This window comes from Neovison vison, chromosome 13 (assembly GCF_020171115.1).
Source record: "Neovison vison isolate M4711 chromosome 13, ASM_NN_V1, whole genome shotgun sequence".
Lineage (NCBI taxonomy): Eukaryota > Metazoa > Chordata > Mammalia > Carnivora > Mustelidae > Neogale > Neogale vison.
In genome coordinates, this window is record NC_058103.1 from 105,450,945 (window position 1) to 105,467,876 (window position 16,932).

The 16,932-nt window shown below is 35.2% G+C and overlaps 1 protein-coding gene across 6 annotated transcripts in view; it reads right to left on the minus strand.

Moving 5' to 3' along the window:
* The window catches only part of HERC1 (HECT and RLD domain containing E3 ubiquitin protein ligase family member 1), a 144,221-nt gene that overhangs the window by 122,612 nt on the left and 4,677 nt on the right, over window positions 1-16,932 (minus strand). For all 6 annotated transcript variants that reach the window (XM_044230730.1, XM_044230733.1, XM_044230732.1 and 3 more), the window contains exons 2-10: window positions 14,508-14,603; window positions 10,826-11,020; window positions 9,488-9,799; window positions 7,158-7,254; window positions 6,483-6,626; window positions 5,282-5,409; window positions 1,829-1,973; window positions 1,565-1,736; window positions 189-323 (exon numbers count right to left, since the gene is read on the minus strand). In XM_044230730.1, the coding sequence (XP_044086665.1) occupies window positions 189-323; window positions 1,565-1,736; window positions 1,829-1,973; window positions 5,282-5,409; window positions 6,483-6,626; window positions 7,158-7,254; window positions 9,488-9,799; window positions 10,826-11,020; window positions 14,508-14,603 (1,424 nt within the window). The remainder of the gene's footprint in view (window positions 1-188; window positions 324-1,564; window positions 1,737-1,828; window positions 1,974-5,281; window positions 5,410-6,482; window positions 6,627-7,157; window positions 7,255-9,487; window positions 9,800-10,825; window positions 11,021-14,507; window positions 14,604-16,932) is intronic.

Genomic DNA, 16,932 nt, shown 5'->3' on the forward strand with positions numbered 1-16,932 from the left:
TAATTCATGAAATCATGGGTAACTTTTACTAAAGGTCATTATCAATAAGTACCTAAGTTTAGCTCTTTAAAGAAGTTTAACATAATTGAGGGGAAAACAGAACAAAAAAGTAAGTCAAACGCAAAATGAATAATTAATAGATATTATACACACACACACACACACCAATATACATATATATAACATACCTTGATGAAGGGAAAGGGAGTGGGGGAATCTCACTGTTTATTTTATCACAGTATCTCTCAAGAAAAGAACGCAGGTGTGAGAAGGTACTCTCTTCAAGATCTACACAATAAGGTCGGTGCCATGCAACAACTTGTCTAGAAGGAAACATAAGAAAATCATGTAATAGCTTTAACAGAGGAATTTTCACATATGATCAAAAACAAAATTTAAACCATTAAAAAAGATGAAAGATTTCAACAAAATATACAGAAGTCCTTCTTGATTATAAAAGTTAAAACCCTTCATTTTATCAACCAAGGAAAACCAAGAATTCGTCATCCCTGGAGTTCTTCAAAAAGAAAACATATAGACACAACCTGCTTTGGAAGGTTGGATATTCACTCACTTAAAGGCAAAGATCTGAGCCGAGCCACAGGATCTACTACAGTCTTCTGGTTCTAAGGGTTTGTAAAATGTATATTTCATATTAAGAAAAACAGCCTGACTCTGTAGAAGAGAAAACTGAAAGCTATTAAAAGAAATAGCTTTTAATAGCTCCTGAGACACCTGGGTGGCTCAGTCAGTTAAGCATATGACTCTTGGTGTTGGCTAGGACATGATCTCATGGGCCACGAGATCAAGCCCCATATCAGGCTCCACACTCATTGGGAAGTTTGCTTGGGATTCTCTTTCTCTGCCACTCATGTGCACCCACTCTCTCTCAAATAAATAAATACATCTTAAAAAAAAAAAAAAAAAGAACAACTCCTAAAGACTCTTGTGAAGACTGTCAAGATCTTGGGAACCAACTCTCTATATATGAAGTGGGAAGTTGCAAATTTAATATGAAAAGCAAATTATTTATAATCAATTTATTATATTTTTAGCTTTTGTTTTGGAGGGTGATTATAAATGTTTTTTATTGGTTAAAATGTCATAAAAAATCCACCTGAACCAAAGGTCTGGAAGGCAAATATAAAACATGTCAAGTTTAAATTAGCCCCCATGCATCTGAAAATATCTGAAACACCCTTAAAATTCCTTAAAATTCACACTCCTAATAAAAATCATCTACCTGATTTTCTAAAAACATATGGTTATCTCTTTAGGAAAAAGCTCAATTTCTGCAAAAGTAACTTCCTTTATTTAAAAAGTATAGCCAATAATTATTCTCAAAATCAAGAAAATTTCTTAAATACAGGGTATAACTTCTTGCTTATATAATATAACCTCAACATTCAAGTCGGAAGAACTCTAGATGTCATGCCTGTGATAGTAAAACAATCAACAACATAAATGTTCGGAAGGGCATTTTATGAACAAAGTACTATTACTTTTGTTTTCACTGGTGTTTCTGTTATTAGAATATGAGAATTTTTAAACGTGGCATTCTTACCTATCCCTAGGAAGAGCAGTCCATGCTAGACTATGTGATGTTCCAGCAGAGATCTGCTGAATAGCTATGCCATCTAAGCCACTCACTTTCTTTGGTTTAGTAATAGGACCTGTGGAATTTCCTTGGCCACACTGCCCCATTGAGTTATTGCCCCAGGCATAAACTTCATTATCTAAAAATAAAATAAAGAAAAGCCAAATTTAAATGTAATACATTTATAGACGGTCAGTTAATATTATTTCTTTTAAAAACAAATGACATTACCATGAGAAAGAGCCAAACAATGACTATCTCCAATAGAAATATCAACTATTCTTGTGGCAGCCAGTTCTTCAATAAGCTTGGGTCTCAAAGCAGTAGCTTCTGAAGAACCACAACCTAGACAAGCTCCACAGCCCCAAGCATAGACCTGAAACAAACAGAAATGCATAAAATATCCTGAGGTACTAAGTTGAAGACTTATGTTGTTTAAAAATAAACATCATCTAGGGGTGCCTGGGTAGCATAACCGGTTAAGTGTCCAACTCTTGGTTTTGGCTTAGGTCGTGATCTGAGGATCATGAGATGGAACCCTGCACCAGGTGCCGCACTGAGACTGGAGCCTGCTTGGGGTTCTCTCTTCCCCCGCTCCCTCTGTGCCAATCAGTCAATTAATTTAAAAAATCTTTTTAAAAAAAAATTAAGCAAATAAGAAAGAGTGTAGCTTGATACCAAATAACGTTCTGGGTACCTGGGTGGTTCCATCAATTAAGCGTCCACCTTCAGCTCAGGTCATGATCCCAGGGTCCTGGGATCAAACCCCGCACTGGGCTTCCTCCTCAGCACGTAATCTGCGTCTCCCTCTTCCCCTCCCCCTGCTTGTACTCTCTCTCAGCTTCTCTCAAATAAATAAAATCTTGAAAAAACTAAATAATAACTTCCTGTTGCTAAAATTAATATTTACTGTTTTGATTGTTAAAGATTTTAGAGTTTTATTTATTTTGCTGTTTTTAAAATGTTTACTATACAGGTAGACAAGCAGCTGAGCTGCAAAGAAAAACAATCACAGAAAAAAATAGAAGGATCTTAGAAGGCTTTTAGCAGCTTAGAAATACTTTTGCTATTTTACAACTTCTCCTTCATATGTTTCCTACTCTGTGGGTCTCAACAAATATTTCTTGGTTGATTAGACCAAGGTGTGTACATATAAAATGAATTATGTAAGTCACAAAACTGATGTTTATGATTCAGTTAAAAATCACATCACCTCATTGTTATAATAATTTCAATGATCACTTACAAAGAGGGCCATGTGAAGCGGTAGTCAACATAGCTCTCTGAACATCTTCATTTTTGGCTAATTAATACTACAACAACCAACGACTGATTTAAGAAGCTTAGGGGAAAGGTGAGTTGAAGATGAAAATAAAAGGGTGAATGACTGTCAGTTGGGCAGCCCAAAATCAAAACAATTAGCAAACTGAGTGACTTTTTTCCCCCCGTCAGTGGGTTCTGGTAGTATCATATAGACTCTTACCCTTATGCTACTGCGTTCAGGAATTTTTTTGTCTTGTAATTCTTTCACTAAAGACTACTGAGAGATTAAGCCTCTTAAGCAAAAAAGAAAGAAAGAAAGAAAGGCAAATACTTGTACCAGTTGCTAGAGAACTACTTAAAAATAGAAAGAAAATCCCAGTACACTAAAGGTATACGTAAGGAGGGATTAACAACTAAATACAAGTAAGGTGAAAAAATACATAAAGTAATTCAAAATCTCCTAAATCACTCATCAAGTACAATACATTATGTCACTCAATAAGACCCCTATTGCTAGAGTTTGCTCTTGCAGTGTTCCTCTGGTTGAACACCAGATGAAGAAATACTTAGCTTGTATTTAGGGACCTTGTTGTATAAAATACAAATACTGTATTTTTCAACATAAGAATTACACTTAATATGATGGGAAGTCAGCAGCGAAGTGTCCTGAGAGGACTGAGGGAAAAACAGATGTTGATCATCTCATGCTCAGCAAATTTAATGGTAAACAGAACTACCCTTGTCATTTAAACGTATCTCTCCCTCACTTTATTTTTTCCCAAGCATGTATATTTAATTTCACATAACTTAGCATACTCATGATACAACTATTCTACATAGCAATTAACTCACAATTTCCTTTGAAATTCAATATAATAAATGTATTATCATCATTAGCAACTAACAGTTCAACAGTATTTGGTAATTTATAGAAACTTTCAATTCATGTAATTACCTTGCATGATCATTTGTAAGCAAAGCATAAATCATTACCCCTCTCATACAAAAGAACCACATGATGATCAAGGGAGGTCTGCGATTTGCCTATTGGCTATACATTAAACAAGTGAACATCTTTTGGCTTTGTCAATTCACAGATTCTTACCACAAAACCCATAGTGAAAAAGATGTAAAAGAGAAATTCCAGGTCTTAAGGCAGTATCCAGCTCTGTAACAAATGACTAATGTAATGAAATATAGGGTAACGAATAGTTTGAGTTTGGTATTTTAGGAGATAAGGCATTCTAGTCTCTACAAAATAATTACACTATATGCTAATTTCAGCTTTGCTGTTCATCAGCCTTGTGAATTAGTCAGAAAACATTTTTATACCACTACCTGGTACAAAATGGTTTCCTATATGTGAGAAAATGAGTGGTCAGCTCATTTTTTTCACTGTGGATGCTGATGGATTTAAGAAGAAAATTATTATTAGTCTATCACCATACCTAGACCCTCTCCATCACCAATACAAAAACAGAAAGAAATCAAAGTATGCAAACAAAGTTCAGAAGTTTATAAAGAGATTAAAGTTCTGACTATCCTAAGCCTGACTAACCAGTTCTTAGAAACACCTATCCCTCTCACATCATTTTTCCATATGGAAATTTCTCCTTACCCTCTCTTTTGATCACCTTTTGCCTTCTTAGTTCCTATCACTGGTTTCAACAAGATCTATTCACACTTTCTCCCACTATCCATAATTTTTAGGAAAGAATTTAAGGGATGCTGAGTGCTAAAAAGGTTTTATAAAACCTCTTAATACAAAGAATGGGGCTGAGGACAGATTTATCTGGGTCACAGGCCAGGTGAGAAAATCTGGTTCCTTTGCAATTACTCTACCTCTTCAAACAGAAGAAAATATTTCATTTCAGTAGATTGCCTTTAAAACGTTACCTTTTTTAAGGGAAGCCTGGGCAGTGAATTCGGTTAAGCATCTGACTCTTGGTTTCAGCTCAGGTCATCATCTCAGGGTCCTGAGATGGAGCACCACATGGGCCTCCACATTCAGCATGGAGTCTGCTTAAGACTTCTGTCTTTGTCTTTATTTCACCCCCAACTCTCTCTCTCAAATAAATATAAATAAATCTTAACAAGAAAAATGCATTTTTTTTTAAAGATTTTATTTATTTATTTGTCAGAGACAGAGGGAGAGAGCGAGTGAGCACAGGCAGACAGAGAGGCAGCAGAGTCAGAGGGAGAAGCAGGCTCCCTGCCGAGCAAGGAGCCTGATGTGGGACTCGATCCCAGGACCCTGGGATCATGACCTGAGCCGAAGGCAGCTGCTTAACCAACTGAGCCACCCAGGCGTCCCAAGAAAAATGCATTTTTTAACTTTAAATTTTAATTATGATTATTACTTTTTAGTCACCTCCTCCTCTGAAATAATTTAATCCTTTTATGCTCATCCCTTATTCCTACCTGCCCTGTTGATGTTAAAGCAAGCGAAGACTGGCTCCCAGCACAAACTTTGCGAATGAACATTCCTTGTAAAGCTTCAACAACTTTAGGTTTATACACTCTGTTAGTATCTCCATGGCCAAGTTTGCCTACCAAAAAGAGCACATTCAAGTTAAACAGTTTACTTGTTTTAAAGAACCTCTATGCTTTACCTAAGTATTCATATTGATAAATATCACTCATCTTTCCATCACTAAACTGATGTGCAAAACTGTTTCTGACAGCAAGGAGGTGAACAAATGAATGTTTTTGTTACAAAAAAGAAACAGAAACAACCCACAGGCTACTCAATCTTAATTTCAATCAATTAAAACCACTTTAAGGGAAATATGGAAAACTGTTCTTCTTTCTCTGCTTTTAATGGTCATATTTCCAACTTCAAGTTTGCTGATATAATAAATAGGCTGTAATACAAGGAGTTTATATGTATCTAATTATTTTTTAATTTTTTAACAGAGCCAATAGTTACTAAAATAGAAAACTCAACAAATCACTAAAGAAGAAAAACAAATGGCCAACAACATATAAACTCAACCTCACTAAGAATCAAGGAAATATTAAATGATACCATTTTCACTACTGAAATTATTTTTAAGTACTCTTAATTTTAAGATTTAATGCTAAGTGTTTGTTATTGAAAGACACAGGAAAATAAGCAATCTCACACTGCTGGTAGTTGTGAATAAGTGGACAAAGATTTAGTCATTCATTGTGTAATTTTTGATACAGAAAAATATTTGGAAACTATCTAGGTACTCAATAGTAAACTGATTTTTTTTAAGTTGTATTACGATCACATAAAGGGATACACTGAGCTACTTTAAAAAATTTAGAGCCATAGGAAGATATTTTTTTTAAAAACTGTCAGACAAAAACCACCAGATTATAAAAAATCTAAGACACATGTCTGCTTTAGTTTTCAAAAAAGGCATCTATGTGGAAATATATGTACATGTTTTATAAATACATATATATTTAGAGGTCTATCTATGTAAGTTAACAATGGCTATAGCAACATTTGTTGAATCAGTTCATTTAAATTTCTAAAATTTCTACTCATCGTTAGAGTTTTCCTATAATAAGCATATATGACAGAAAAGTACATCTTTTTAAATCTCAAGAAAACAAGTCCAACACTATCAATAAATAATTTTTTACATACCATTGTCTCCTCCTCCAAAAGACCATACAGTTCTCCCATCTTTAGACAAAGCAATAGTATGTGAACTGCCACAAGAAACCTCTCCGACATTGCTAATGTCTTTTACTAATGTTGGAATGTTACGGCTGTTACTGTCTCCATGACCTTGGATAAAACACACACAACAAAGAAAAATGCTGTTAATGCTTTTTCTTTAGGCCACTACATCACAGGCAGAATAATCATTTTAAGTTAATGTCAGAAATGAGGTATTTTTAAAGTGCAATTTGAAAGAATCTAGACTGCTCTCAAACTGAGACCCACAGTCCCTTCAGTGAATCATTAGCATATTCTATACATTCTCTTCTCCCAGCACTTGTCTAATGCTACCTAGTATCATGCTCATGTCAACTTGTTTTCACACACATTTTAGGATCATGATGGTATCTTTTTGTCCCTGAAATCCTTAAGAGTCTGCTCATAATAGGTACTCAGTAAATACTTGCTAGATTTAATTACAGCTTAAATTTCAGCACTAGAATCCAGGTATTCGCTGTATAAAACTGTGTTCCTCTGAGCTAAAACTAACAAAATAAATAACAGGGGGTTTTGCCTATTAAATCTAGCCTCACTGCTTCTCAGTAACCATCATTTCTATTTTTCTCTGAGAGCAACTTCAATTTTAAAAAAGCTTACCTAATCTTCCAAAGTCTCCTTCACCCCATGTGTATAATTCACCATCCTCTGTGACAGCAGCACTATGTCTGTACCCAGCAGACACACAAACAACTACCTGCATTGCACACAAAACACACCAAGATGAAGAACATGCATATGCTAAAACATGTAGTTCACATTTGATCTTATACACAGAGACTGCAGAGACACTGATATTCGCAACTTATCCAGAAGTTACCACATGCAGTTGTAGAGGGTGTGCCCAGGATAGGTGCCTGGGGTCATGAAAATGCTGAAATACAGCCTCTGCTCTGTTTACCAAGCCATGAAACCTAGCTTCCACCCAGAGAAGATAACTTTCCTTAGTTCACGCAAAGGCACTCCAAAGGTTAGCAGGAGCCCTGAAAGCATCAATCTAATCACTTGTAAGAATACTGTATCACAAATCAAGGCTTTACTCAAAGAGCTGGCAGGGCTAAATAAACACTCATGGAACAACGAAAAAATTTTAAATATAATGTTAACATAAAACCTATAATCCTGGCTAATCAAGAAAAACTCATTATGTAATAGGGGGTGACTCTCAAAAACATAGTTACTATTAACCAATGCAGGAAGATCTAAGCAGTATATAAGCTTACATTAATTAAACTCTTAACAGTATCTCTTTACCCCTCAATTAGCTATACAGTTGATGAGTAGAATCAGGGGATTAACAGTATACAGCAACATAAATGGGAGATGACTCATAGCTTTTACCACTGATCAAAATAATGATTTAACAGAAAAAAAAAAAAACTATACTAATTACTCTGCCTCTTTTCAATCTCCAAAAATTAGAACTCACTTGAGAAAATTCAAAATTTAGACAATAAAAAATACTGAGCACCATGTGGCACTGGGGTGGCTCAGTCAGTTAAGTGTCTGCCTTCAGCTCAGGTCATGATCTCAGGGTCCTGGGATCAAGCCCCATATCAGGCTCCCTGCTCAGATAGAGGAGTCTGCTTCTCTACCTACCCCTCTCCCCCCATTCATGCATCATCTCTCTCTCTCTCTCTCTCAAATAAATATTAAAAAAAAAAAAAACACTGCACACCTAATACATTCTAGATAATATGCTAAAAACTACTAAAATTTTTATCTAAAAGTTATTAGTTTACTTTTTGGAACCTTTTTCCTTTATGATATTCATACTAAGTTATATTTAATTAGCAAAGTTCCCATTAAAAAACAGAACATTAAAAAAAATAGGACATTAAAAGGAATATAATGTTTAAAGAATTGGAATGAAGAAAGAAGGTGCTTAAAGTAGTAGTAGTATTTTCCTGAAATTTTCCTTAAAGCCCCACATTCAGCATCTTATCAAGTATCCCATAATGTTGTCAGGTGAAACATTCCAAAGCTCATGCTTGGGGTTGATGTCTAAGTTAAAATACTACAAGTTATAATAAAGCAAAATTCGTTTGATAGACAATCTTGTCAGACAACCTCCCATGAAGGAAAAGTGTCCCACTTGCAATTATGGTATAATACGAAAATTTAAACTTTGAAAAGGTCTTATATAAAAAAAAAACTTTTGTGGCAAGAATGTCATCTTAAAATAGAGGAACCTGTATTAACTGCATATAACTCTAAGTTTAGGAAAATACCTTCACTTCTTTAAAGAAAGGTCAAATAGAAATTAGAAGAGATCTAGGTTCAGTTTCTAATGGTGCTAATTATTTGTGTGACCTTCAGCAAGTGAGTTAACCACTCTAAATGCCTTCTTTCTTTTTTTTTTTAATGCCTTATTTCTTTTAAAATGACACCTCCTCCAATTTTATGACCCCATTATCTAATATCACACCCCACCCAAGTTAATATCTAATACATTACTCAATTTTTGTATTATTATTTGAAATTATGTGCTTACTCATCTCTAACCACAGATTGAAAATTCCATGACACTAAGGATCTTGTGTTTTGTTTACTACTATGTGTCTAATGCCTAAAACACTGCCTGGCATTTGGAAGATACTGAAATATTTGCGTATCTGGATAGTGTATCTGGATACACTGTCAAGATAGATATTCCAGATAGAATATCTGTAAGTATTTGTGAAATGGATGATTCTCAGTTTCCTCATGTGAAATAAGAGTAATAACTACCTTAACAAAGTTGTTATAAGAATTAAAATTAAGTAATGTATGTGAAAGTGTTTTGTAAACCACAAAAGCAAATATCCAAAGGATAAAAAGGATTTGGGGGTGAGGGTAACTTTAGAAAGAATATATCAAAATCTGAAAGATATCATCACTTACAGCACAGCACATCTAATTATTTTTAAATACAATAAGAAAGCACATACCTTTCCCTGCAGAGGGCCCTGAATAAGCTTGGGATATTTCTGTGTTGAACTATTTCCATGTCCCAGTTTCCCATAGTCACCATCTCCCCAACTGAAGACTTCTCCTTCTGTTGTAAAAGCTAAGGTGTGACCATCAGATCCTTTAGAAGATGAAACCTTTTTAATGGACCTGTGAGGTTCAAATGTTAACTTTTTTAAAGTGGACTGATTATTAGAATCTCCAAGGCCCAGTCTCCCATAGCTGCCTTTACCACAAGCTCTGACGGAGCCATCCGTAGAAATAACAAAAGTGCAGTATTGTCCAGCTTCAATCTATAAGCAAAGGGAAGAGTAAAATAAAATGTTTCTGTGAGACTCAGAGTATAATATTTAACACTAGTTTTATCAACGAGGTTCAAAGTCTTTAAAACCAGAATATGGCACTATTCTACAGAGAAATTAAACAGAAAATTCTGAAAACTTTTAATGGTTTCCTCATGTTGACTTTATTGTTGGGCATAAATTACTGCATATTTTCTCTCTTCAGGATATCTACCCAGTCATGATTCAATAAAACAACAAAGTAAAATGTTTTACTTCATCTTATAATAGGTGGATGAAGAGCAAGAAATAAAATTATCCTATAAATTCCTTTGAGTCCATTATGGCAAGGGCCATATAAAATATATTTTACACTCATTTTAAAAAAAAAAACCTAAGTTTTAGTGAAACTAATAAAAAAATAGAAAGTTCTAGCTTGACTAAAAGGTAGCTACAAATGTAAATAAGTGATCATAATAAGAAAATAAAATGCCAATCTGGCAAAAGAAAAATTCCGGTTTTTACTTAGTCCTATTTGCCATTTGCATTGAATATAATGGTAAGTCTGTCGTCATTCATAATTCTTTTCAAAAATCCAGCTCCTATTTGATTTTTTTGAAACTTGGAAACCATGCTAGGGAAATGAACTAAAAATGGTTTTTTTCCTATTAAAATGAAAAAGTGATATAGCATGGTATACAGAAACAATACAGATAAGAAACAAGACTCTTGGGGCGCCTGGGTGGCTCAATGGGTGAAAGCCTCTGCCTTTTCTCAGGTCATGATCTCAGAGTCCTGGGATGGAGCCCTGCATCAGGCTCTCTGCTCAGCAGGGAGGCTGCTTCTCCCCACCCACCCTCTGCCTGCCTTTCTGCCGACCTGTGATTTCTGTCTGTCAAATAAATAAATAAATAAAATCTTTTAAAAAAAAAAAAAGAAGAAGAAGAAGAAGCGAGACTCTTCACTCACTTAAAAAAAACTCTTAACACTACTTAGAGCAAACCATCTACCAATTTGTAAGATATGTAGAGGACTCACAGTCTGAGCATCAGAGAAACTGGGAGCCAGTTTGGGCTGTAGTATTTTCTCCTGTGTGCCTTCCACCAATTGATGGCTGCTGTTGCTCCCCCAGACGTAAACCTCACAGGTTTCTGAGACAATGGGAGCATCACCAGTCTGAATGCTATCTGGGCTAGCACATGTTCTTGAGTAATCAGACGCCATTCTGCAAACCTATTAAAGTTAAAAATATGTAATAAATAGGCAAGACATTCTTAGTGGAGACATTTTCATAAATGTTGTCTGAAATTACTGTTTATTTTCCTTATTTCTAAAACTCTCAACGGCTCAAATAACTTAAGAATACAGATGGCTAGACTACATACTCCTGCAGAAGATACTAATAAAGGTGGCAAAAATGAGGAGGAGACACATAATCAAGACTTTTTTTGACTAGTAATTATGGCACACACAGCATTACAGGAAAAAGAAAAAACACCTTAAAAAACAAAGTAGAAGGGGCACCTGGCTGGCTCAGTCAGTAAAGCATGCAACTCTTGATCTCAGGTTGTGGGACTTGAACTTTTGAAAACTTACTTTAAAAAAAAAAAAAATTGATAACCCTATAACCTTAATACAATGAATGTTATCTTTTTACCTACATTCTTCCAGAATTTTGCATGTACACATTCCTTAACATAGTTAACACAGTGGATATATAAAAGTGATGAAACAAAAGTCAGACAAAATTTTCCACAGCTAACTTATCTTCATGAATGAACTGATAATTTTCCATCTATGTAAAAACCCCAGTTTATTTAACCCTTTTCTTTTAAACAAGACATTTAGAGTCTTTTTGTTATACAAGCCATTTTTAAGAACATAGTTGTTACTACCTTTTTCATTACTTCTTAAGTAGAGAAGCTCAAAAATGAGGCTACTCTATCCCAAAACAACATCTTGTGATTCTTGAAACTACTCTAGCAAACTGCTTTCCAAAACGGTGCTACTATGTATCACCAGCAGTACATTTTATGTACATATAAAATAAAAATCATTGCTTATTTACTACCTGTGTTGAATATAATGGTAAAGTCTGTTGCTATTCATAATACGTTTTTAAAAACCATACTTCTCTAACTGCCACCCCCCACAGCCCTGCCAAAAGGATAGACCCCAGGGTGGCCATTCCAATTGCCCTAACCAAGGAATACATCTATACGAGAGTACCAGTCTCACTGCATCCATACCAATAGCACATATTATGCTTTTAATTTTTTGCAAAGGCTTAAGTGGGATCAAAGAGGATGCATTATTTTAACTTGACATTTTGTTATTATAACAGAACTAAAGTTTTTCTTTCTTTGTTTACCACTAACTTTTGCCCATTTACTTAGCAGGGCTTAATGGATTTTTAATTGGCTTATACGAACTCTATGTAATAAAAATACTAACTCTGGGGCACCTGACTGGCTCAGTCAGTAGAGCATATGACTCTGGTAGGGTTGTGAGTCAGAGCCCCATGCTGGGTGAATAGAGTACTTTAAAAATAAATAAATAAATTATATATATATATATATATATATATATATATATATATATAAACTCTGACTACAGCTGTTGTCAATTTTTTTGTCTGTCTTATAGTGTTTTGTGGTGTTTTTTTGTTTTTTGGTTTTTGGGTTTTTTTTTTGCTCAACCAAAACAGGAGAAGGAAAACCTTCAAAAGCCCATTAAATGGAAGGGGACAGAAGAATTTAAGTCAGAATCATTTAGTCAGAATCATCCAAAACAACAGAATGACATGTGTGTTCAACATTCTCCAGTGCACATAAGGATGGTTATGAGGACACACAAAATACACGTAAGTGAAGGCTGCTAGTCCCTAATAAGAGATCTGAAATTTTGCAGGAGACAAAAGAGGGTAGTAGGCCAAGAGTGTTAGAATTTTTTATCTGAAGATCTATTACTGTAATAAGTTTTATGATAAATCCCAGCTCTCCTCCACTCCACATTCCCCCAAAAATGAGCAAGACAGAAAAAAAATTACTTATAGGGCTTATAAATGTGTGTTTAAAAATTGGAGCAGGGGCAGGGCAGAAATCTAGAATGATAACAGCAGCAGCAATGCCATTTTCTAAACACACTGATTCACTACACAGTACAACTACATGGCCAAACTTCAACTCCACACTTAACATTCACAACAAAACTAGGTGACAAGGTAACTCCAATAACTCCAAAATATAAGCAGATGCAGACAGATGAGTCTGGAATAATTTGATGTGTCACAGAGCAAGAAAGCTATGAAAGATTATTAGGCCTATATCAAAAGAACTTAGGGGACGCCTGGGTGGCTCAGTTGGTTGAGCATCCAACTCCTGGTTTCGGGTCAAGTCATTATCTCAGGGTTGTGAGACTGAGCCCCATCTGGGGCTCTGTACTCAGCAGGGATTCTGCTTGAGTTTTCTCTCCTCTCTGTCTGCACTTCTCCCTGCTTGCACTCTCTCTTTCTCAAATAAATATCTCTTTAAAAAAAAAAAAAAAAAAAAAAAAAAAGAACTTAGGAACCACCCTGAAGAGACTACTACCTTAAAAGACTATTGGCCAAAGATGAAATAATATGAGCTCCACTACAGACAATAATTTAATGGGTTAAAACTCAAACAAGTCTATGGGTTCATAATGACATTTTTCAAATGAAATCAGCTGGTCCACTTTGGAGGATGACAGACCAATTCATTAAACTGAACACTAGTTTATAAAATCAGCGTTCAAATTTTTAAAAATTGGACAGACATAATCAAGCACTTATTCAGCCTTTCTTATATGAACTGAAACAGAGTAACCAAATAACTGATAAGGGTATCAACTTTATAAAAACATTCCAATGAACAAAAGAGGAGTGATACAATTAAAATATCAACATTTTGCAACCAACCACCTATGAATTAATCATTAAACATCAAGAGTTGCTAATACCACAATAACAGAGATAACTAGAAGGAAACTGATGAAAAATCACACCACCATGTATAGTCTTGCCAAAAGGATCATATAAGCCCCTAGATCCACCTGCCAATTTGCAGAAAATAAATAGTGAACTGCATTATGAGTAATCAATCAGCAAAAAGCCCAGGTTCTAAAGAAAAACACTGATGGAAAGAAAAAAATGGAGGGGAACCTATAGATTAAGAGAGTTAAAGACATCTTTTTTTTTTAATAGGCAAGACTACACCATAGTGTCTAGATATACACACCTGGGTGACACAATGATAAAAAAAACGCAAGGAAGTCATTACTCTAAAAGTCAGAATAGTGGTTGCTTAGGGAAGGAGGACAGGGGTTAAGACCAGGACATGAAAGAGCCACTCAGAGTGGTTGGTAGTTTTATTTCTTTACCTGGGTACAGATTAGAAGGATAAGTATTTTATAACAATTTGTTAAGCCTGACATTTGTGTGTTTTTCTGTATCTGTTCTTATTTTAAAAATTGTAAAGTTACCTACACATGATACAAAGCTCAAAATGAATAAAAGGGTATACACTGAAAAGTATGTCTCCTTCCCATTCCTGATGTCAGATATCCTAGCTCCACTTTTAGGGGAAACCACTGATGCTACTTACTTTGGCATCCTTTTCAAACACTGAATAATTATTTTTGTGCTATAGCATTTTAACACAAAGTAATTTTACATGTAAAAGCCATGATTATTACATACCTCTTCAAAGAGACATAAAGCTGCCTCATAGAGTGAGCATAAGCCATCAGAAGTTCTGGTTGGTTCCCTCCACTGACTCCGATCAGCAGATGAACCCTACAGTTTCAGGAGAGAAACATACATATTAAGATCACTTAAATATTCCACGGAAGTATCTGAGGAACTGTATATGTGAGTATGCATGCTAATCTCAAATCCTAACATTAGGTCATGAAACCAACTTTTACAGAGAAGTGTTACAAAAGATGGAGCTATTGAGTGAAACAGTAAATTGTCAATCCCTCAATGACTGTTTATTCAACATAGGGCTTGCCTAGAAACAGACAAGGAGGCAGAATTTTGCCAATAACATGTTCTCTGGGTGGCCAATATCCAATAAAGGAGCCCCCAGGAAATATTCTACTCTCCTGGAGCTGCCTTGCCCATCTGTCCCTGAGGATACAGGCAAGTAGAACATAGCCAGCTTGAGTGATGACCTTGACCAGAGCAGCAGAAAGTCCATTCCTCCCTTCTTAGTTTCAGTAAAACTGAAGGCCCACAATTCAATTCATGTAGCTACCTGACTACTTTAGCAACAAAGCATCTTTTTCCTATTACAGATGAGGAATCATAGCACTGTTCTGGGACTCTCCAGAATAGGGGTCAATGGCTGTGACCAGAAATCATTCTGTCATTGACAAATGACAAAGCAGAAAGTGAACTTGATCTCACTCCTCCTTCAAATTCCCAAATCCTTAAATCTTTAGATCACAAATGTCAAATTCCTTCTCTGATTTAGCAATCCTGTAATCATGAAATTTTCATCAGTGGCTTTTTTCAATGGATACTATACTGTAAAAATATTTATATTCTAAATGATAAACTGGTAGATATACCATAAAAAAGTTTATCTTCTACTATGGAAGGGAGGTTGGGCTAGATGCCTATAAGATCCCATCTAACTCTGAGATTATATGATTTTATCAGTTCAAACTATTTTAATAAACATGATTCTGAAGAAATGAAACAAATGTATATGTTGGCTATTTAATTCACGGCTAGTTTATCAGGTACTAACCTGCTACTGCCAAATCAATTTTTCTTTTTATCTGTTTAAGGTTGTGTTTCTCAAATTTTAATGTGGACATAAATTATCTAGAGACTATTAAAATACAAATTCCAATTCAGTAAATATAGATGGGGCCTAAAGTTCTGCATTTCCAACAAGCTCCCAGGATATGCCGGTGCTGCCATCTGAGGCTCCCTTTTTGAGTAGTAAGGCTAAAGACAGCCACGTGTAGGTGTGGAGTCATACGTCCTAAGTGTTCCTAAGCTAAGTGTTCAAAATTAACTAGTACTGGACATACAAGGTATTGCCATATCAGCAAATACTCAGGAGTACAGACTCTGCAAATTCCATAACTAGTTGTGTAATACTTCTGAGAAAAACAATTGTAATCTGTGGCTCCATTATTTAAAAGGCCATCTCTAGTGATCACCAAATCAAAAGTAGATGTGGAACAATAGCCTGCTATGCCATCCAGGGAGCTGGTACCAGAGCCATCATAATTCCCTTTCTCATGCTTTTCTACAGTATGGAAGGAAATGTTGAAAACTGCATGAAGTTTTTAGTGACAGACAGACATGGGTTTAAATCCAGGCCACATCACTTACTGGATGTGTGAATGAAGGATAAGTCTCCTTATTCTTAGACAGGAATAATGCTGATATTACTTAGGGCTATTGGGAAGATTAGAGTTATGTACAAAACATGCTTAGCACAATTTCTAATATATAGTAAGAAAATAAAACCAGTAGCAGTGATTATTAATTTGTAGCACGTGAACAGAGAAAGAAAATACAAGAAATCTTTAATAAATTCTTGCTAAATTTAAAAATACCAAACCAATAAAACAACCTTAAAACACCGTCACTCACTTCTGTTCTGCCCAATACAGTCAATATAGTATGCCCCACCCCCCAAATCCAGTTTCACTTTGTGTGGTTTAGCTATCGAAGGTCAATAGCATTCCAGAAGTAGGTGCTCCTTTTTCTGACACATAATCAGAAGGTCAGTAATAGCTTAACACTAGGTCATAATGCCAATTCATTCACCCCACTTCATCTTCATCTCGTTGGCATTTTATCATTTTACATCATCACAAGAAGAGTGAGTGCAATACAGTAAGATATTTTGAAAGAGAAACAACATTTACATAGCTTTTATTACAGTATATTGGTATAATTGCTCTATTTTATTGTCACTGTTAATCTCTTACTGTGCCTACTTTATAAATTAAACTTTATCAGAGGTATTTATGTATGGGAAAAACCATAGTACATATAAGTTTTGGTACTATCTGTACTTTTAGGTTTCTACTGGGGGTCCTAGAACATAGCCTTCAAAAATAAAGCTTCTGCAGAGCAAAGGAAACAGTCAACAGAA